The sequence below is a fragment of the Convolutriloba macropyga genome, chromosome 1 (assembly GCF_964194025.1).
Source record: "Convolutriloba macropyga chromosome 1, txConMacr16.3, whole genome shotgun sequence".
Lineage (NCBI taxonomy): Eukaryota > Metazoa > Xenacoelomorpha > Acoela > Convolutidae > Convolutriloba > Convolutriloba macropyga.
The window spans coordinates 76,161,585-76,185,744 of NC_134468.1; the positions used below are offsets into that span (position 1 = coordinate 76,161,585).

Genomic DNA, 24,160 nt, shown 5'->3' on the forward strand with positions numbered 1-24,160 from the left:
GCATACCCCTAAGCAAAATGAGAACTGCAAGAAAAATTAAGCAAAGAGCTATTCATAAATTAGAAGAACCATCATACCTTTCAGATTTGAAGAGGTCAAAATATTCTAAATCTTCTACCTTCATGTCTTTCGATTTCAAGTGTTGCATCTGTGCTTCAACGCGTTCCACGGTGCTGACCATCCTCATTTCTGAGTTTCTTGAGGGTTTGCCTTCAGGAGAACTCACGTATTTTTCATTGCTTTCCATTTCTGTACGCAAGCTTTGAAGTCTTAACGATAGCAACGAGGTCCCGCATATTTCTGTAGAGAAATTATCCACTGAACTTTCTTCTACAAGCGCTTGAATAACGTTGACGTTGATCTAAGAATAAATGCAATTATGTACAAATAAGGAACAGTTTTGTTTTAAGTGGAAAGTTGCAGCTTAATGAAAGAAAAGAAGCCGACAGTCAAACGATCCAAAAATAACCAGTGAAACCAATTCAAAAATATCGTCTAACTCAGAACCAAAAAAAAACTAAAACCACGCAAAAAAAATGTGATCAGTTTTTAATTACTGCAATATTACATTTTTATTACTTATTATTATTAAATAGATATGATATGTTATCGGCGAGTCTTGCACTGAAGAAGCCTCCTTGCGGGGGATTTAAGGAACAAGACTAATGTATACCATCGGTGCCATCTCATTGCACAGAACAATCAATTCACTTCAATACCCTTCAAATAGACGACTTCAAAGAAAATCCACTGCTATCCCTGGCTTATCTTTGAATCCCGACGCGAGAAACCCACGCAAGAATCTGCAAAACATCTTTCTTTATTGTAGAAATCTGCAACAAACCCGAAATATTATAATTTGGCACGACTTCATTAACAACACAATATCCACACACCGAAGTAACTACAACAACCCAGCAACACCCCAAGAATTAATCAAATATTTGACCCTATACAAACACCAAATTGCAGCAGTTGTTTACGTCAGCAGAGAAGGTACACCTGACATATCCGAAGACTTAGTTAAGTCAGATTTGCTTACTTCACTGGTCAACAGAAACCTCCTCTACAAACGAAAACAGCTCCATCCGGTCTACAGCGTGCAGCCACCCGCAAAAATTGAACTTACGCTCCTAACGACAGTTCTTTTCTACGCCAACAACCTAAGGCGGCTAACATTGAAACATCGCTCCACAACCAGCAAAGAAACGAAGGAAAAGAAAGCCAAAAAGAAGAAGCGCCAAGAACGTAAAACAGCAGACCACTCGGTTGTACCAGAAAATCAAAAAACAGGAAAACCCAAAAAATCTAAAACAAACAAAAAGGCGCGCAAAAGGAACAGAGGCGAGTCCTGAATTTGGTAAGTTTGAAATTTGTAATTTCTTTTAGCATTTCAAATTTTTCCTATTCGACCGAACCGGGGACTCAGGAGGTTTTTCTCCCTTGAAATTGCCGGTGAGGTTGAATGGAAAAATAGAAAGGTTAAACATGAGCAGGAACGGTATAGGGACCTGCAAAACTTGCACACAAGCGATCAGTATTCGAGAAGCCATTTTCCTATGCGTTGCGTGTGGTGATTCTATGCATTTTACAACCAACTGCACTGGCATTACTTAAAAAGCCATCTACGGTCTGATGGAAATAAACCAAAACGTCCTACGAATTTGCAACGATTGTGTAGCCAATAACCAGAGAAACAAGCTGCTCAACAACATGGTTGTCTCTCGCGAATGCAGCGAAATGATGGACAGTCTCATTGAAGTCAAGAAAAAATGGAAGAACTCCAGGTGTCTATAACGGAAGGCAAGAACAACAACTTCCAGGAGCTCACTGAAGTCACCAATGTCATTGACGAACTCCAACAAAATCGAAAAATAATAGCTGAAATCAAAGAAACCATTCCTACCAAAACTTCCGAAGCACACCGCAATAAAACACCAAAAGTCTTCTACAGCAGGAAAGAGGAAGACTACAATGGAATCCGCATACTTGGAGTTCCAGAGTCTAAAGCCCAAACAAGCCGAGAAAAATACGAAGAAGATCTTGGAGAAGTGAAGAAGATCTTTCAGCATCTCAACGTCGAAGCTTCAGTAGACGCTGTGGCTCGACTTGGAAAGCCGCAAGGTGACAAAACCCGCGGAATTGTCAAAATACCCAATGAGCACTATCGAACAGTTATAATCTTGACGGTTGGCAAACTAAAGACTTACGAGAAATCAGTCTATAAAATTCGTGAACTGAGCCCGAAAGATCAAGCCAAGTAGAATCAACTGCTTCTGCAGCGCAAAAACTTGATCGACTCAGGCATCAACCAAAAGACCCTGCGTCTTAGAAACCTAAGACTGGAAAAACTGGTCGATAACAAATGGATTGAATTCAAAACCAAGCCAGAAGAAAACGGCCCCGGTCAACAACTGAGTTGACTAAGCCACTTAAATATACTCACTTTTAACGCCAGAAGTCTTTGCAGCCTGCGAAGACGATTGGCTTTGGCCAACTCAATTGCCACATCAAGAGACTACGACATCATATGTCTGACCGAAACATGGCTGACAGAGGACATACCCAGTGAAGCTTTGTTTCTACCCAACTTCACCATTGTTCGAAGCGATCGCGAATCTAACACTGTCGCAACAAAGCACGGTGGTGTAATAATGCTAGCTCTGAAGAACCTAAATTACGAAATACTAGAAACCAAAATTTCGGTCGAACATGTTGGCGCAGAAATTGCCTATGGTCGGACCACCTTCCTTTTCTGCTGCATCTACAACCAACCGAAGGGAGTCCATACAGAATCCCACTTCAAAGCATACCCGCGCTTCTTGAGTTCCTCCACTGCAGAGCCCTAGAAGATAACTAACTGTTAGTGATAACCGGTGACCTCAACATGAATCACACTGATTGGGTGGCAATGAGCTCGGAAGATGATTACGAATACCCAATCGTGAAAAAATTCACTCGTCACGGCTTCGCTCAAATTTTAGAATCAACCAAACAAAAACTTCTCGACGTTGTCCTAGTCAACAAACCGAACTTTTCCTCTCCTGTACTCAAGACCAAAGTCTTACAACTCAGTACTCACTAGACAACAAGAGTTGCTCCGACCACTTAGCAAAACGATCCGTGCTTGAGGCGAGGCGTACGTAGTGCACGAAAATCCACCTACGGTATATCAGTATGCCTATAAGAAAACAGACTGGATAAGCTTCTCAAACGCAATTTCCAAAGAACCTTTCTCGCCTTTTTGCTTCAGTAATGTGGACAAGCTAGCCGATCAGTGGTATCTGTGGATCAATGATCATATCAAGAAAAACATTCCACGCGTCACAAGTCATCGAAGCAGTTTTCCACCATGGGCAAGCAAGAACACTTCACATCTGATCAGGCAAACTAATACCCAAGGACGAAAATTTGATCGGAATCACTCACTCTCGCGGTTACTAAAGCTTAACAAACTAGAAAAGGTCAAGAGGGCAATTGAGGAAAATCAAGTCATATTTGAAGAGAAAATTTTCAAGAGTCGACGGTTTCCCTGCATTCAGAAGTACATAAGACGCATTCAAAAGCATCAAAGAGTTCCGAAAACAATAAAAAACAAAAGCGAAACAACTGCAGATGATAGAATGAAATGTGAAATGTTCAACCATTTCTTTGCAAGTGTCTTCAATCAAAGTCACCAGCTCACTGAAGACACAAGCTGATGCTGCTCTATTAAATACGCTTAGAATCTCCCAAAAGGATATCAAATCTGTCCTCACCTCCCTATACATAACGAAAGCCACTGGGCCTGATAACAATGGCAACATAATCTTGAAAAATCTTCCATGCCTGTCAAATTCATTAACGCTTATTTTCCAAACTTGTATAAACAAAGGCAAATATCCACAGCTGTGGAAGAAATGCAATGTCAGTCCAATCTTTAAGGACGGAGATAAATCTGACGTTGAACAATATCGACCAATCAGCCTGCTATGCAACATATCCAAAGTCTTTGAAAGAGTTTTGTGTTAAACAAAATATACAACTTTCTGTCCACAAACTTAAACAATGCACAGTTTGGTTTCCAAAAGAATAGCTCGGCAGTACAACCGCTCCTCCTCTTTATTGACGAACTTCACAATAACTATGATTCCCAAGAAAATGACGAATTACATGTCGTGTATCTCGATTTCCAAAAGGCTTTCGACTCAGTTGCTCATCAAAGACTTGCCGACAAATTGTCTCAGCACGGACTAGGAGGAAAACTACTCGGCATAATAGGTAGTTACTTGTCACATAGACTTCAACGCGTAAAGATAAGTGACGCCTCATCTCCATATATTCCTGTCATCAGTGGTGTTCCACAAGGGTCTGTACTGGGTCCCCTGTTCTTTATCGTTCATGTGAACGACCTGTGTAATGTAGTTACCCTCGCCATTCCTTGTGCATATGCAGACGACTTCAAATTAAATTCACAATCAGCAGTACACCTACAACACGACATAAATCAAATAATAAAATGGAGAATAGAAAAAGAAATGAATCTCAATGCCAAAAAAATGTGCTAGCCTGAGCCTCAGAGGAATTTTTGAAGGTAGCCTCAGTGGAACAGCTCTTGCCTCAGCTAAAAATCAACGTTACCTTGGTGTTCTGAAGAAGAATAACCTGATGTGGAGTTTGAATTGCAACACTCGACTCAACAAAGCTTGGCAAGCATTCTATTTCTTAAAACGTAATATCTCAAAAATCGCAAGCTGGAAAACAAAACTGAAAGCATATACTGGCTATGTACCTGTTGTAGCCTACGCATCCCAAGTCTGGTACGCCAGTAAGGGAGATATGAAAGCGCTAGAAAGACTACAAAGAAAAGTAACATTGTGGATCATGAACTACCCATTAAATAAGACATACGAAGAGAGACTTCAACTCAATCTACTACCGCTGTGGTTCTACTTCGAGTTACATGACCTTCTCTTCCTCCTCGATATATTCGTGAACAAATACGACTACGACTTTCCTGAACAAATACGAGGGGTTGTAACAATGACGAGACAAGGCAAAAAAACAAGTTCGTTGTGAAAAAAAGAAGACTAAAGAAAGCAGATTCCAACTTCTCTGACCGCACACTACACTTGTTGGACGTCTTGCGACGTACTGTACTATCCAACGCAGACAACATCAATAAGAACAATCTCACCGACATATATTGGCGAATTTTTCTACAGTACAAAGAAAATGATTCCTGCTCACGGGAAAACAAAAACAACGATGGTGCACAAACAGACATTTTATGGTAAATAATCTCAATGTACAAACAAAAAACGTAGAAAACTTTGGCAATAACCGCCAAAATCGGATTTGTGAGTGAACAATTTTGTAAAACAAAAACCCATCACGTCAAAAAGAGGCATCAAATTCAGGAATTATGAAAACGACGTTGACATATTTACTAATTTGGTTTTAAAAAAAGTCGGCTCAAAGAGCCAAAAATGAAGAAATTAATGAAAAAAACCAAAAATTGACAAAAAATTTGAAAATTGGGACATTTGGGGCGCTTGAAACGCATTATTAAGCTCTCAGAAACATTGTGGTATCAATCAAAAACCAACAGCAGGCCAATAACATCCCCAGATAGCGCTTTGAAGCTAATAAAATGTAGCGTTTCATTTAGACAAACCTCTGAGATCTTGATGATAAAGTTGAAGTTCATATTTTTGGACGTAAATTTAGATGACGATGAATCTCTTTTAGCCGAAGCAAATAAACTGAAATTATCTTTGGTTTCAACATTGTCCCGTTTATCATTTCTATTTTCCTGGCGTTGCTTTGCTTCTAATTTGGCCTCTTCTTCACCACTTAACGTCAAAAACTTCTTAGCAGAACTGACGCTTTTCTTATGCAGATTCAACAAAACATTTCCAGGATGAAGCGAAGACCAATGACGGCTGCATTGATCCAAATAACTACAGGCACTTTGCATCATCAGAGGTGACAACAAAGCACAGATGGGTTCTTCAAAAGAGATCTCAACATGGGATTTATCCACATCATCAGAAGACATTAAATTGTTGTCTACATTTTCATCTCGTTCAGCGATGCTATGTAAGTTTACTGAGCTTTGAAATCCAATTCTGCCTCCCCGACTTGTCTGTTTTTCAGATGCTAAGTCAACTAAAGATGCAATAGGCTGCTCTTGCTTTTCCGAGCCAAATGTAGCTTTCAATGGATCTTTCATTTGTTTTATTTTCATGATGTTCATGTCAAGCCCGCGCTCAACTACTGTACACTGCAAATGGGAGTCATGATCAATGTGAAAGACATGTTCGGCCAAGGGAGCAAAAGGTCCAGGAACCATGAAACTGTATTCATCGTCAGCTTCTTGATACTGCATTTTGACACGCGGTAGAATCCACTCGTAATGCGAGAGAGCTCTAAAATGCAGTTCACGTCTAATTTCAATTCAACTGCTCACAATGTCCACGAAAAAGGGCCTACTACACAAATTACTACACAATACAAGTAATTGTTGATGAGCAAAAAAGCGCATAAGAGCAGGTCAATTATTCGAATTGTGAAAAGAGGCGGAAAAATTATTTTCGGAATATTTATTATAAAGTATCCGGGTAATTAGACAAAATATTTACTTAAATTGTGAAAGAGCTAATTAAATAAATCAAAACCCAAAAAAAATGGGCGAAAAAGTCACATGAAGTCAAATCGGTCAAGCAAACATTTTGCACAAGAAATTCTTTGCGTTCCAGAACTGAACTTATTTGTTATTTTAACAACACAAATAAAAAAAACTTGCATGCATTGTTGCACTCCAATTAGCCACCATTGATGCGCTTGACGAACATCGGCATTGAAACAAAAAGAAAACATAGCTGGATAATTGCCAGAAAACAGCCGCAATAGCTTTGCAGATCTGCAGTCTCAAAAAGATTAAAAAAGACAGACTAAAAAAGTTTAGACTTTTCATTAAGAAATGAGATATTAAATTTTGATTAAGAATCTGTATTACTTATTGCTGCTTCTATGAGCTGCTCTTAAACTAACCTTCAATTGGAGGGATATGAACTCACTTGACCTTATCTCTCTGAATTAAAGTAAATAAAATTCAATTTCAAAGTGAGGAAGTCATTTTAGAGAGTGAGGTAAGTCAGGTGTGACCAAAAATTTAATCACGCGAACGAACAAAAACAACTCGCTCCACTAAGAGTGAAAAATCACGTCACGCACGCAATTCACTCGAAATTGAATGAACGAATGGAGAAAAAGCAGATTTGAAGTGATTTTGACGTCATATGGTCGTAACAAAAATCTTGATGACGAAATAAAAAACCAAGAGAAGGCCAATTATAGCCTCAGCTATCGCTTTGCGGCTATTAAAAAGAGATAGAAAATGAAAACATTCTTCTCCTAAGTTTCAAAAGTGTTTTAATCGGTGTGCAGTTTCCGTTGATTCTAAAACTATACTTAATTCAGCTTCTAACTGAAATCTGTAAAGCATAATGTCAGCTAGCAATCTCTCTAATGAACTTTGATAACCTAATTCATTATGACCTAATGATGGGGCATTATTGGTTAATCTCGTTTCTGTTTTATCTTGCTCTTTTGACTTTGACTGTATTCACTACATTGCGCAATCCAATGCGTGAAAAAATTTAAGTCGTGACTTGATTAAAACAAAAAACGTGATCAACAGTTAAAGCGAATTTAAAAAGAACATAGCAGGACAAGTCCTGACCTACAATTCAAAGAATTTTTATTGACTGAACAAAAAACGACCTAGAATGGAGTATGAATGGATTGGGAAAACAATTTGGAAAAAATACGATCAAAAAAAATTAAAACTATAAAAATCAAAGTCAAAATGCCGTATGTGAAAAAAACCACTAGCGAGAAAGCGAATGTTTGTTTAAAACCATTTTCACAATGAGAGCAAGAAAATTTCACGCAGCAAAACCACTCTCTTTTCCGCTCCTCTTCAAGTTTTGGCGTGATCAAGATCACTCCAATTTGACTTCAAAAATCATGAAAATGTGTGGACAGATCTTAAAAAAGACAGTGCGGCAATATAATTCAAACTTTTTGATTTGTATAAAAACGTGAGTGCCTAAAAATATCGGTTGAGGGGCTGACGGTGGCTAATAATCACAGACGACTATAGTGATACACGAGAGTACAAATTAGTACTCAGATAAATTACAGTATTAACCTCAAAAACGCGACCTGTTCTAGGTTGAAATTTCTTGCTCATTGACTTACAAACGCAACGAAATCTCGGATATCAATTATAACCTTTTTCTGATTAGAAATGCTCTTCAAAATTGTAATACCAAAGATATCAAAATTAGGAGTAAACATCAAGTCATTAACCTTTTACAACCATCATTTATGTATTGGAGAGCAAAAACCAATTGCTATGAATTAAAGCTTTCTCAGCAGCAAGTGAAATTTGAGACAAAATTTGAAATTACTTAATTTTACTGTTGAATATTAAAGTAAGAAATTTGTCGGATTTTAATCAGTTGTTTACTCGTTAAAATGGCTAGGAATTTAGTGTTTCTTTTTTAGAGCAAAAGCGATTGAAAAGAAAGATTGCAGAATGACTTGATTACAAACAAAACAATATAATTCCTTGTTTAATCTCCAATGGAATACGGATTCAGTAGGACACAAGCAAAACAAACAAACACGACAACGCCAACAGAACCGGAAAAAAACATAGCCCGCAAAATGCCGGAAAGTAGACGCCGTTGACGCGCTTGACGCACACCGGTATTAAAAACGAAAAAGAAATACTGGGACGAATCGCTCTCGAACAACAGAATGGGGCCATTTAATTTAGAGGGAGCGTCATGGGTGCAAAAAAACCGCCTCCACAAGGTTTTGTCAGGTTGACAGTCTGATATATTATCCTGTCAGCTACAAGGACTTTGATTTCCATTCGCTCGCAATCGCTTTTACAAAAAAACTTCAGAATCTTTGATCAGACTGGAAACTTGGATCACTACAAAATGAAGAGCAAAATCCCTAAAATTCAAAGAATGTTCTAGAACAAAAACGCAAAAAAAAACGGTCAAGCAAAGACTTTGTATTAAAAAAAATCACACGTTTACAATAATTGCTTCAATTTTCGTTCGAGAACAAGCTTAAAATAAACGCCAGCTAGCAATAGTTCTAAAGAACTTTCGTAGCCTAAAGCAGTATGACTTAACGACCGCATTTTATCGATTTATCCCAATTCAATATAATTATTTCGAACTTGACCGTATTCTCATTCTGAACACTGCGCCATTCAAGGATTGGAAGATATTAAATCCATCAAGTTCAAAACAATGAGAGGTGAGTCAGGAGTCAAACAGGGAATCATGACATAAATAAAACGACAAACGTCACCGAGAGGTAAAGCAAATCAAACAAAACATAGAAGGACAGCTCCTGACCTACAATCCAAAGAACTTTCAATAACTAAACAGCTACAATGACTTTGATTTCCATTCGCTTGCTGTCGCTTTTACCAAACAACTTCATTTCGGAATCCTAGATCAGAGTAGAAACTTGGATCACTACAAAATGAACAACTAAAGACCGAAAAGTCAAAGAATGTTCTAGAACCAAAACGAAAAAACGGTCAAGCGAAGAATTTGTATTACAAAAAACCACACACGTCTACAATAATTGATTCACACCTTGTTCGAAAACCAGCTTAAGCTTAATACTTATGCCAGTCAGCAATAGTTCTAAAGAACTTTCGTAGCCTAAAGCAGCATGACATAACGACCGGGCCTTATCGGTATATCCCAATTCGATTTAATTATTTCGAACTTAACCGTATTCTGTGGTAGATATTAAATCTATCAAGTTGAAACCACGAGAGGCGAGTCACAAGTCAAAGGTGAAAACCATGACATAAATAAAACGACAAACACCATCAAGAGATAAAGCGAATCAAACAAAGCATAGCAGGACAGGTCCTGATTTACACTTTCAATGACTAAACAGCAGACTAAACCTACATAAGACTTTGAATGAATTGGTAAAACCCTATCGAAACATTCCTATTAAAACAATTGAGCAAATAGTAAAACAAAACATTGTCAAATTGCCGCATGTGAACAAAGAAGCAATAGCCAGAAAACAAAATTTTGTTCAAACACCGCTTTCTCACTGTCTTAAAATAAGAGTGGAAAATTTGCGCGCCACGAAACAATTCAATTTTTCTGTTGCACGCAACGAAACCATTCTCCACTTCCTATTTCGATAGGACCAAAAACATTGCTTCAGCTTGACTTGACAAAAGTCACAAAAATGTTTGAACATATCATTAAAAAAGACAGCGACCTAATTCAATTCAAATTCTTAGTAAAAGGAGAACGTCTAAATAATAGCCTCTGACAGGTGACGGCGGCTATGAGCCAAATCAGCATTCCAATCTGTATTAACTTGCAGGGAAATAAATTAGAATAGCAGGAAGATTGCCAGAAAATAGCCGCGATAAATTTGCAGATCTGCAGTCCCTGAAAAGTACAAAAGAACCAAACAGATTTCTCATCATTCTATTAATTGTTACGATGTTACATTTTGAATACGAATCTGCAAAACTTTTTGCTGCTTCTAATAGATACTCTCAAATAAACTTCAATTAGAATGAGACGCTCAGTTGACCATATCTCCTTGAAATAAATTAAATGAAAGTTATTTTCACAGCGAGGAAGTCATTTATGAGTGTGAGGTAAGTCACGTGAAACTTAAAACTTTGCGAAAACACAAATGAAAAGACATGCTCCACTTAGAATGAAAAGTGCCGACAACGAAAAAAAAACATAGCAGGAAAAATGATGACTAATAAGTCAAAAAATTCATGCACTAAGCAAAAAAGTATACCTAGAAATGACTCCGAAAGGTCCCGGAAAAACATTTAGAAGGACGATAAAAATTAAACATAAACCGACTAAGGTCGGATGAACTACTCTCGAGCGACAAACGTGATGAAATTTAAATTAAGGGTGTCATGCAAAAATTTTCAATAGGTGCAAAAAAACTCGGAGCTCAAATGGGTTCGAACCCAAGATAGCAGTCACTTACGTTAATCATTAATCTTTAACTGCTTTGATACTCAACAACTCACAACCGCCTTTATATTATCAACAAACTTTATTTTGGAATGAGAGCAATTAAGATCACTCAAAAACGAAGAAATGAAGCGTGAAAAAGTCATTTGAAAAGTCACAGAATGTTCAGGAACAAAAGCCCAAAAACGTTGAAGCAAAAATTTTGCATCAGAAAGACACGCGTTTACAAAAATTGCTTCAAACTTTGTTCGAGATCAATTAAATAAACAGTAACCAAACATAACCGACTAAACGTCGGAAGAATTGCTCTCGAACGACGAGTGGGAGCCCTAATGAATTTCAGCCTGCTTCAGTCGGGGGGATGGGGAGCCTAAAAGGGACTAAGAAGTTCAATAGTGGGCTTCAAATAACCACAATAGAGTTTAACACATACCCCTATTGAATTGCCGCCAATTGAACTCTGTGATTGAGAGAAAAATTTAGATCACGCGAAACGTAAATAGTCAAGGGCGTAAAAGTCACTCGGAAAGTCAAAATGTCAAGGGAAAATTTTGCATAAAAATAAGACACGCACGTTTACAATAATTGCTATGAACTTCGAGCAAGAGCATTTAAAAAGAAACCCGACAGATTGCCCAAAATGGCCCCCGTTGATTCCCATAACCGATAAAAAGACGAAATTTGGGATTGAAAGAAGAGACAACAAAAAAATGGATGTAAGAAAATTTTTAGAGATGCGAACTATTTTAATTTATTTTCTTGTTAGACAAACTCCTGGTACGTAATGAGAGAATACATTGGTCATCATCAATGCTAATAAGCATTAAAAAACGTAACTAAGACTTAAGAGAAAAAAGTCTAAGTAGCGGACATCTAAAATTCGCCTTATGAGTTTATGCTTTTTTTTTACTTTTGATTTAGTTTTTTTGATACTGACTCTGTTCATTTTGAATTACTTTGCTGAGCAAGTTTTGTCTAAAAACACGTTTAGCAGATTGGGAGAAGAGTGAAACTAGCCTAGAGAAGTCGAAAAGATTTGGCTTAAAATGTTGAACAAGCTATGAACTAAGTTAAAGCGGAAAATTTTAGTACGAAGTAAACAAAATAGGAGCGCTATAATAGCCGGCTGAGAAGCTGAGGCGGCTATTAATTACTCTAGTCCAAAATTGCCGCATATGAAAAGTGAGATTGCGAATTCTTGTTCAAGCACCGTTTTCCCAATATCAAAGTGAAACAATTTCACGCTGCAAAAACATGCCTCTTCGCTCCGGCGTGACTAAAATCATCAATTCACCTCCAATTCAAAAATCAAGGCAATTTGTAACAGATGCTTACAACATAGCCGGCAAATTTCCGTGGCCGCCGTTGACCCGCTTGACACATATTGAGATTGAAACATAAAAAGAAAAAATAAGCGAGAAATTAACACAATTTATCTAAGTGTCAAAGTGAGCTTATTTGGTGTGTATACTCTATATATCCAGTTAAAATCTAAAACTACCCTTAATTAGGCTCCTAAACTGAAGGCTATTAAACATGATACTAATGCCAGCTAGCAATCACTTTATTGAACTTTAATAACATAATGCATTATGAGTTGATGGTTTTGCTCTTTTGACTTTGACTGTATTCACTACATTACGTAATTCAATAGATGAAAGAATTTAAATTCCATTCAGTTGAAGCAGTGAATGAAGTAAATCAGAAGTCAAGCGAGAAAATCGTGATTTATGTAAAACGAGAAGCGTGATCAAACGGTAAAGTGAATTAAAAAACATAGCGGAAGAATTCCGGAAACGACTCGATGAGTCAGTCGTCTTCGTGAAAAAATTACCTTTTAAATCAACTGGTTCCTACTAAAAGACTGCTAAAAACAAAAAAATCAGTCAAACAATGAAGATAGCCCATAAAGCCAACCAAACTAAAAAATTACATTGCGCATGTATGTGAAAAAGATAAAAAACTATTTGTCAATTTCAAAAATAAAAAAAATTGGGAACTCTAAAAATCAAAATCAAAAAATTGAGGTAAAAAATGGATTTTTAATATTAAGTAATTGATGTTTAAGAACTTGACATAGCCAGCTGCCTGTCTCAGTAAGAAGTGAAAGCAGCTCAATTGTGAGACACTAAAACAATTTGAAAAAAAATTCAAATTAAAAAAAAACTGTTACTCAATTTAAAATAGTTATCGACAAAAACAATTCAATTAGCAACAAAATGAAAAAAACAACGATGTTTCACAAACATACTTTTCATGGCAAATAATCTGAATGTAAAAACAAAAAAACGTAGAAAACTTTGGCAATAACCGCCAAAATCGGATTTGTATGTGTGCAATTCTGTAAAAAACAAAAACACCTCAGGTCAAAAAGAGGCGTCCATTTCACGAATTATGAAAGCGATGTTGACATATTTACTAATTTGGTTTTAAAAAAGTCCGCTCAAAGAGCCAAAAATAAAGAAATTAATGAAAAAAGCAAAAATTGACAAAAAAGAGAAAAATGGGACATTTTTGGCATTTGAAACGAATTATTAAGCTCTCAGAAACATTGTGGTATCGATTTCAGATGGCTGCATATTCATGCAGCATCGATCAAAATTTACTTCTACAAAGAAACCAAGTTAAAATAAAAAATTTTGGCCAAATGGACGAAAACACGGCTAAAAACTGTCATCTATATGCGCCACTCTCTCAAAAACTCATTTCAAAGTCAAAAAGTTATTCACTGAACGCAACGCATGAACAAAAAACTTCTCTCGCTCAGAAAAGATTAGTTCAGACGGCAATTTTCATCACTTTCACTATTAGGTCAAAACGCCGCCTGAACAAACAGTACTTCCGTTAAAAAAAACCTTAAGAAAACCAAAACTCCTCTCCGAGTCGTAAAAAAGGAGAGCACCTGAATAATAGCCGGCGTCTGGCGGTGGCTATTTAAAAAGACAGCTGCCCAATTCAACTCAAACTCTTCGAATTGTAAAAACCAAGAGAAGGCCCATAATAGCCCCAGCTTTAACTTTTTTTAAGGAAAGGAATAGATTAGAGCAAGCGCTCAAGGAGCAAGTACGCAAGTGTGCACTTAGGAGCCGGAATAGGCCACTTAAAATATTTTCAATGCAATCTTGTATCATAGTTCAACTCTTCGGCAGATTTTAGAAAAAAAAGAAAAACGGATGCATGTAAAAAATTGTTTTTTAAAATAATTTAATGGTAATCGAAGGTGATCACCTTTTAAAGAGTGACCATATCAATTTCCATACGCATGAGAAAAAAAACAGTGATTTAAATTTTTACTTGCTTAAAAATAAAACAGACTAGCGTCGTACGAATTACCTTCAAACGACTGTCGCGGGGTTTAGTTAACTTGAGCTCAATAAGGAGGTTAGTATTATTGGGTGGAACCAGGAGGGAGGGGCAAGAAAATCGGGGATGATGGGAGGATGACAAAACGAAATGGGGTTCCAAAATTGACCCTAAACTAATGAAATTATACCTCCTCCGCAGTTTTGAAAAACATACTTAGAGACTAATAGAGCTCTACGAGCACTGAACAGAAACTTAATGACCTCGAGCTATCCCATTTGTGATGATGCAAAGTCAAAAGTGTCACGCTAAAAATCAATGAAGAAACAAAACTCATTGAAAAAGACTAATTGGACCAAAATAATTAAACTACGCTTGATAATAATTGTTTAACAGTGATTTGGCGTAACATTTACGGAAGATATCAACCACTTGGTAAAATTCTAATTTTTTTAAATCATGAGACAATGCGGCGACCCTTATTTTTAATATGCGAAGTTGTTTTGTTCACGAAAGTTGAATTATAAAAGGCTTTAGCGCGAAATTGGCAAAATAAGGGAAAAGTTGGCTGACTTTTACTAGCAGTATTGGGGTACTGTAATACTGAAGCTAGAAGATAATATGGGCGCCTTAAAACAAGAACGTATTCGATTGAGTGAGATTAGAATTTTTGATTGGGGAGAGTCATAAAAGTAGAGCACAATTCAGCAATACAGTTATTCCCTCGAGTGAAATAATTGATGCGACCAAAACATAGCCGGTAAATAGCTGCAAAACAGACTTACGTAATGTAAAATATAAATAGCTACAGAAACGAAATTAAATTGAAACAGTTGCCAAAATTTTTAAAATATAAAACGTTTTCAAGCTGTACAGTTCTCTTCGAAAAAACTCAAAATCGTTATTTTATTTTGCTTGCCATGACTTATTATTAACATTGATCATTATACCGGAGTCCTATATTGGATTTAAATGGTTTAGAGTAATTTCAAGTGACCTTAATTAAGTTAGTTATGCTCCGAAAATTCGTCACACAGTTAAGCTTAAAATTCGCCGCAAATTAGTTTAAAAAAAATGACGTAATGCATATAAAAGTAGGGAATGATCAGTACAATAGCGACATGAAAAGATCAAAAAAGAAATTCTCTTGAAGTTTGCGGCGTGAAAAAAATGTAAAACAAAAAAGAGCGTAAGACGACGAAGCAAAAACAAAAATCTAGATCACCGCAAAATAGCTACGCTCAGCTTAGAGTATCGTAGCTATAAAAAGATAATAAAAAAGGCGATGAACGAAGATGAAAGTCAAACCTTGCCGGCAGATTGCTGGAATAGCTGCGAAAAAGACTTGCGTGACGTAAAGTAGCGATAAACACTTACAGAAATAATGTGAAAAAGTTATCGGCGCCGCACAAAAAGCTATATAAAACATTCAGCAATATACTAATAAAACTTGTTAAAAATCATTCCGCAAAAGCCTTTCTATTAGGGTCGCCTATAACTCATATGAGTTCTTGTGACCTTAAATTAATTCAATTTAAACTTGATTCTAAAGGAGCAAAAATCATTTTAGTGAGCGAGGCAAGTCACGTATGATTAAAATCTAATCATGCAAATGACGTTGATACTTTTACTAAAGTGTGAGAAATGACGTCACTGAAAGGATGACAAAAATGGCAATGCCGCTATGAAAGGATGAAGTCATTCACAAAATTTAATTTTGTCAGCTTTGATGTAAGAAAAATGCAAAATGAGGAAAAAGCGTTAGACAACGAAACACAAATGTCATGAGTTATAATCCGAAGAATTGAAATAATTAGTGGCCTGACATTTATTATGTTTACAGCAGTATCAAACACGCAAACAAACCCCATCACCCGATGTTTGCAAAAATAAACAAAATCCAGAAACGATTAGAAATTTTCGTTTTCAAAGATATAGTGTTTGAAGAATCAATAACAAAACACAATGAAAACAATACGAAATAATAATTTCAATTTAAGAAAATATTGAACGTACGCATCTTTCGAAGGAGTACACAATGCATCAATCTAGTAATAAACAATGGCAGACAAACGAAAAAAAACCGCAAAATTGAAAGAAATCAAAATTTTTGAACTTCAAAAGAGTGAAAGTAAAAAAACACATCACTACATTCTAGAATCCTTAATCACACCAATTCATAAAAATTCAGAAGTCGCAAAATTTTAGCAGTTCCAAGGACTAAAATGAAACATAGGAAAAAAGAAAGCAAGATACACAAATTTACTTGAACAATTCGAAAGCAAACTGCAAAGCAAACAAGAACTGTATTTTTTTGAGAACGAATGACAAGCAAACAAGAAAAACATAAAAGGAGTCAAGACTAAAAGATCAACTTTCCCTTTTTGAAAAGAAATCACAAAAACGACTATGATTTTATGCGACAAATTGAACCCAATTTTGTTGACCTGTCAAAATTGAGACTAAAAAATAAACAAATAATAATTCAATTTTCACAGAAACTAAAAAACTTGCTTCTATTTGTTGAACATTAACAGTATCAAGGTCACCGAAAGCATAAGCTCTGAACTGAACAAAAATTCAATTAAATATATCTGCATTATCAACCCACACTGCCTGTTATTATTTAGACTATAAAAGCAATAAGTACAACACATACATGCAAAATTCGTGCAAAAAAATGCATACATGCAAAAAAATGCTTAAATCGTAAATACCTTAAATCTTAAAATTTTTCTGAAAACGAACAGCGTATAGTTCGTAGAAAGCAATAGCTAAGACCTGAAACAGTTAATGCGATTGAAATAAGCAACCATATCAACTGATGAGAAAATCATTAATGAAACTAAGAGACAAGACAACAACGTAACAATAAAAACTCGCAAAACTAAAAAAAGACAATATTGGCAAAAAATCAGTGTCTAAGCCAAGGAAATCAAACATGGCTGGCAGATTGCAAGAATACAGCCGCAAAAGTTTCGTAGATCTGCAGTCTGAAAACATAACCGACTAACGTCGGGCGAATTGCTCTCAAACGACAGGCGAGAGGTTGGCTTCGTCAGTTTGAGCTAAAACAGAGCTGAAAGGCTCTAAGAGCACTTAATGCCCGCTGGGCGCTACCTGTTTATCCCGCTTTTGAGGATGAAAAGTCAAAAGCAACAGACAAAAAATCGGTCAAGCAAAAAATCGCATACAAAGACCGACTTCGTTTGAGAGCAATTAAAAATAACAGTAAAAAAGACAGATCACAAAAAATACTCTCTCCATTAAAATGTGAGATGTTATATTTTGGTTACGAATCTGTATCAGTTATTGTAAGTCACGTGTGACCAAAAATTTAATGACCCGATTAAAAAAACTCGCTCCACTAAGAGCGAAAAATGATGTCTCGCACGCACTTCAGTTGAAATTGCATAAACAAATGAACAAAAGGCAGATTTGAGGGCGTTGTGAAGTGATATGGTTGTTACAAAAATCTTGGAAACGAAATAAAAAACCAAGAGAAGGCCAACAATAGCACCAGCTATCGCTGTGCGGCTAATAATAACCTTTAACAGAAAAATTGAAAAGATTATTTTCATCACTATTATCAAATCACTAGCTATCAACTGACAACATTAATTAGGTTCATTGATGTCTGATTAGCAGGCAACAAGTCCAGTCATTGATTAAACTAAGTGATAAGACATGAGTAATATGTAAAGAAGGGAAAAAAATCAAATATTCACTAATATTTTAAGACTACAAATAGCGACAAAGTCAAAAAAAGAAATAACTGCCCATTGATGAATTCAATCATTTGCAAATAGGGGCAATCAGATCTCAGATGTTTAGTTTTAATAGCACTCAAGAGATGAGCCACTGAAAATAGAAGTCAACATGACACACGTGAAAAAAAAACATCCTTCTAAAAAACCGCCAATTTCTCACTCCACTATAAAGGTAGTTTGACAGAAAATCGCGACTCAAACATATTTGATTAGGTGCTCCCTTTACTGCATCAGAGTGACCAAATCACCAATCTAATTTGACTTCTCATTGACGTGAAAAAGACGAAAAAACAAAAAAACTGTGGACAGGTCTTAAAAAAGACAACATACTAATGCAATCCAAATATTTCGGATTGTAAAAATTCCAGAGTACCACAATATAGCTCCGCTGAGCTTATAGAGTTGCAGATATAATGAAATTGCGGTATTGAGCTGCTAGGCGAGGGCAATTATTGAACATAGCCAGCAGATTGCCGGAAAATAGCCGCGATGGACGCTTGTGGCCTACCATGAATTGAAAACCTACCCGGCAGATTGCCGAAAAATAGCCGCCGTTGATTCAAATAAGCATGATTGGGATTAAAAGAATAGAAGACATTGAAAAAAATGAGTTTTGTATAAAAACATTTTTTAAGTCCGATTTATTTTGATGGCATTTCGTAGTTGAACATACTTTTGTTCCTTAGAGAGAGGCTAGAGGGGCTACTATCAATACCAATAAGCACTAGAGATGGTAACTAAGACTTATAGGAACGACGTTCAAATATCGGGCATCTAAAATTGGGCTTTATGGGTTTATCCCCTTTTCTATTTCTGACTTCAATTTTTTATACTGACTCTGTTCATTTTGAATTGCTTTGCTGAGCAACTGATGCTCAAAATCATTAAATCATTTTTAGCAGAATGAGAGAAGAGAGAAATTAGCCAGAGAAGTGTGACGTTGTCTAAAGCAACAATTGAACATTTCGAATAGTATTCCGAGAAACTATCGTTAAAGACACACTACGTACTATTTATTTAAAGTAAACACTGAACCTCACCAATTGTAAAAAACTAAATTAGAGAACAGATTTATCAGCTAAAGTTAAGTTGCTATTATATCGTAACTGTAAACTTGAAAGAATTGAATAAAAAGTATAAGAACAGATACTCAATTTATATTAATTTATCAGCTAGCTTGAAGATTGAAGGTTGTCGATCCACGCTTCTGGAGAACATCCTAAACTCAACATTTTCGTGAAGTAACCGCATGCAAGAAAGACCACAAAACAACTAGAAGCAAGCATTACCAACCTGCAAAAATACATAAATCTTGTGGCATCACATGGTGACAGGAAGGAAGAGAACCACCATTTCTTCATCAGGCTGAAATATGGAAAAGCAGTATCTGGTGCTGTGACAGCGAAAGAAGAACAATCCTATGGAACTTGAAAGTGCTAGAAAGAAAGGCCTACAGCCAGCAGCGAACAGGTTCGTCAAAAACCACAATGTGCAATAAATTTATATGATGTTTTAAGTGCGCTCAGTCAAATATCAGTCAAAATTGAAATCATTTTTTTGAAAATGAATGATGATCATGGTAAATCATTCAAAGGTGCTATTTTCTCTATTTTCATATCATCTAGCCTCTAAAATTTTGCTTTTTTGACCCTAACCCAAACAATTAGTCTTGTTTTTGAATTCTTTTTTTGAGAACGAATGACAAGCAAACAAGAAAAACATAAAAGGAGTCAAGACTAAAAGATCAACTTTCCCTTTTTGAAAAGAAATCACAAAAACGACTATGATTTTATGCGACAAATTGAACCCAATTTTGTTGACCTGTCAAAATTGAGACTAAAAAATAAACAAATAATAATTCAATTTTCACAGAAACTAAAAAACTTGCTTCTATTTGTTGAACATTAACAGTATCAAGGTCACCGAAAGCATAAGCTCTGAACTGAACAAAAATTCAATTAAATATATCTGCATTATCAACCCACACTGCCTGTTATTATTTAGACTATAAAAGCAATAAGTACAACACATACATGCAAAATTCGTGCAAAAAAATGCATACATGCAAAAAAATGCTTAAATCGTAAATACCTTAAATCTTAAAATTTTTCTGAAAACGAACAGCGTATAGTTCGTAGAAAGCAATAGCTAAGACCTGAAACAGTTAATGCGATTGAAATAAGCAACCATATCAACTGATGAGAAAATCATTAATGAAACTAAGAGACAAGACAACAACGTAACAATAAAAACTCGCAAAACTAAAAAAAGACAATATTGGCAAAAAATCAGTGTCTAAGCCAAGGAAATCAAACATGGCTGGCAGATTGCAAGAATACAGCCGCAAAAGTTTCGTAGATCTGCAGTCTGAAAACATAACCGACTAACGTCGGGCGAATTGCTCTCAAACGACAGGCGAGAGGTTGGCTTCGTCAGTTTGAGCTAAAACAGAGCTGAAAGGCTCTAAGAGCACTTAATGCCCGCTGGGCGCTACCTGTTTATCCCGCTTTTGAGGATGAAAAGTCAAAAGCAACAGACAAAAAATCGGTCAAGCAAAAAATCGCATACAAAGACCGACTTCGTTTGAGAGCAATTAAAAATAACAGTAAAAAAGACAGATCACAAAAAATACTCTCTCCATTAAAATGTGAGATGTTATATTTTGGTTACGAATCTGTATCAGTTATTGTAAGTCACGTGTGACCAAAAATTTAATGACCCGATTAAAAAAACTCGCTCCACTAAGAGCGAAAAATGATGTCTCGCACGCACTTCAGTTGAAATTGCATAAACAAATGAACAAAAGGCAGATTTGAGGGCGTTGTGAAGTGATATGGTTGTTACAAAAATCTTGGAAACGAAATAAAAAACCAAGAGAAGGCCAACAATAGCACCAGCTATCGCTGTGCGGCTAATAATAACCTTTAACAGAAAAATTGAAAAGATTATTTTCATCACTATTATCAAATCACTAGCTATCAACTGACAACATTAATTAGGTTCATTGATGTCTGATTAGCAGGCAACAAGTCCAGTCATTGATTAAACTAAGTGATAAGACATGAGTAATATGTAAAGAAGGGAAAAAATTCAAATATTCACTAATATTTTAAGACTACAAATAGCGACAAAGTCAAAAAAAGAAATAACTGCCCATTGATGAATTCAATCATTTGCAAATAGGGGCAATCAGATCTCAGATGTTTAGTTTTAATAGCACTCAAGAGATGAGCCACTGAAAATAGAAGTCAACATGACACACGTGAAAAAAAAACATCCTTCTAAAAAACCGCCAATTTCTCACTCCACTATAAAGGTAGTTTGACAGAAAATCGCGACTCAAACATATTTGATTAGGTGCTCCCTTTACTGCATCAGAGTGACCAAATCACCAATCTAATTTGACTTCTCATTGACGTGAAAAAGACGAAAAAACAAAAAAACTGTGGACAGGTCTTAAAAAAGACAACATACTAATGCAATCCAAATATTTCGGATTGTAAAAATTCCAGAGTACCACAATATAGCTCCGCTGAGCTTATAGAGTTGCAGATATAATGAAATTGCGGTATTGAGCTGCTAGGCGAGGGCAATTATTGAACATAGCCAGCAGATTGCCGGAAAATAGCCGCGATGGACGCTTGTGGCCTACCATGAATTGAAAACCTACCCGGCAGATTGCCGAAAAATAGCCGCCGTTGATTCAAATAAGCATGATTGGGATTAAAAGAATAGAAGACATTGAAAAAAATGAGTTTTGTATAAAAACATTTTTTAAGTCCGATTTATTTTGATGGCATTTCGTAGTTGAACATACTTTTGTTCCTTAGAGAGAGGCTAGAGGGGCTACTATCAATACCAATAAGCACTAGAGATGGTAACTAAGACTTATAGGAACGACGTTCAAATATCGGGCATCTAAAATTGGGCTTTATGGGTTTATCCCCTTTTCTATTTCTGACTTCAATTTTTTATACTGACTCTGTTCATTTTGAATTGCTTTGCTGAGCAACTGATGCTCAAAATCATTAAATCATTTTTAGCAGAATGAGAGAAGAGAGAAATTAGCCAGAGAAGTGTGACGTTGTCTAAAGCAACAATTGAACATTTCGAATAGTATTCCGAGAAACTATCGTTAAAGACACACTACGTACTATTTATTTAAAGTAAACACTGAACCTCACCAATTGTAAAAAACTAAATTAGAGAACAGATTTATCAGCTAAAGTTAAGTTGCTATTATATCGTAACTGTAAACTTGAAAGAATTGAATAAAAAGTATAAGAACAGATACTCACTTTATATTAATTTATCAGCTAGCTTGAAGATTGAAGGTTGTCGATCCACGCTTCTGGAGAACATCCTAAACTCAACATTTTCGTGAAGTAACCGCATGCAAGAAAGACCACAAAACAACTAGAAGCAAGCATTACCAACCTGCAAAAATACATAAATCTTGTGGCATCACATGGTGACAGGAAGGAAGAGAACCACCATTTCTTCATCAGGCTGAAATATGGAAAAGCAGTATCTGGTGCTGTGACAGCGAAAGAAGAACAATCCTATGGAACTTGAAAGTGCTAGAAAGAAAGGCCTACAGCCAGCAGCGAACAGGTTCGTCAAAAACCACAATGTGCAATAAATTTATATGATGTTTTAAGTGCGCTCAGTCAAATATCAGTCAAAATTGAAATCATTTTTTTGAAAATGAATGATGATCATGGTAAATCATTCAAAGGTGCTATTTTCTCTATTTTCATATCATCTAGCCTCTAAAATTTTGCTTTTTTGACCCTAACCCAAACAATTAGTCTTGTTTTTGAATTCTTAGTCTCGTTAGTCTGACTTTCCACTGTCTTTTGTTGTTGTCCTAAATTTTCTTGTTGTCTCTTAACTATAAGCGTTATAACTTTCTAAAAACAGTTTTAAATAAGATTTTGAAAATAAATTTTCCAACGTAAAATGGCACAACCAAATATTGCCCTGAAACATTACGGGGGAACTGAGAAAGAAAGTTTTCGTGAATTTGAGAGATTACTTAGAAGTATTTTGGCAGTAGGAGGAGTTGATCCAGGTCAACATGCAAATTTTCTCCAGCTTCATCTTAAAGATGCAGCCTTACGATTTTTTCAGTTATTGCCTGAGGAAACCAGAGCGAATTTTGAAAACAGTCTCACTGCTTTGAGAGACCATTTTTGTAACCCTCAGCTTCGTGAAATACACCTAATTAAGTTTGAAAGTGATACATTTGATCCAAAAACTGATTCACCGGAAAATTTCTTGGTAACGCTCCAAAATTTGGCAGTAAGAGCTTATCCTGACCCAATACCAAATGTTGTTCCCGCAGCTGACCCAGCATTAGATGCAGGAGCAGAGGCCGCAAGAATAGCTGCAGCTAACGCAGTAAATGCACAGAAATTGCTTTTTGCACAGACAGAGCGAGATCATCAAATAAGAAGCCTTTTTGTTAAAAGTATGCCAAGTTGGCTTAGAGCAAAACTATTGGAACAACCGGATAACGTTACCATTGATGATCGTTGTCTTTTTGCTCGAAAACAATTTACCATCCATAAGTTGTGTAAAATGGACGATTATGCTGACGCAGCTTTCAACGAAGTCATTTCAAGTACTATTAATGAGAATTTAGTAAACTCAATGTCAAAAATGTCCCAGATCCCAGAAAGTATGAAAAATCAGGCCAGCGAGTTAAGTAGACAATTTGAGGAACAGTAAGTTAGTTCAGAGAATCAGCAAGATAGAGGTCGTGAAAGAAATTTAAACAACTACAGAGGAAATAATTACAGAGGAAATAACTATCGCGGAAAAAATTATAACAGAGGAAATCACCGAGGGAATAACAACAGAGGAAACAATAATTATAGAGGAAATAACTTTCGAGGACGAGGAAATTACCGAGGCAGAGGTAATCAAAATTTTAATCGAGGAGGAGGACAATTTACAAATCATGAATACCGAGGACCCGTTAATCATGGTTATTTCAACAACCATAGTTCGTCTAACCCTCCAATT

At 36.1% G+C, this 24,160-nt stretch overlaps 1 protein-coding gene across 1 annotated transcript in view; it reads right to left on the reverse strand.

Moving 5' to 3' along the window:
* Positions 1-24,160, reverse strand: part of LOC142350615 (uncharacterized) — a 126,994-nt gene that overhangs the window by 1,865 nt on the left and 100,969 nt on the right. Inside the window, exons 13-14 of the mRNA XM_075402546.1 lie at positions 5,657-6,410; positions 119-361 (exon numbers count right to left, since the gene is read on the reverse strand). Of these exons, the coding sequence (XP_075258661.1) occupies positions 119-361; positions 5,657-6,410 (997 nt within the window). The remainder of the gene's footprint in view (positions 1-118; positions 362-5,656; positions 6,411-24,160) is intronic.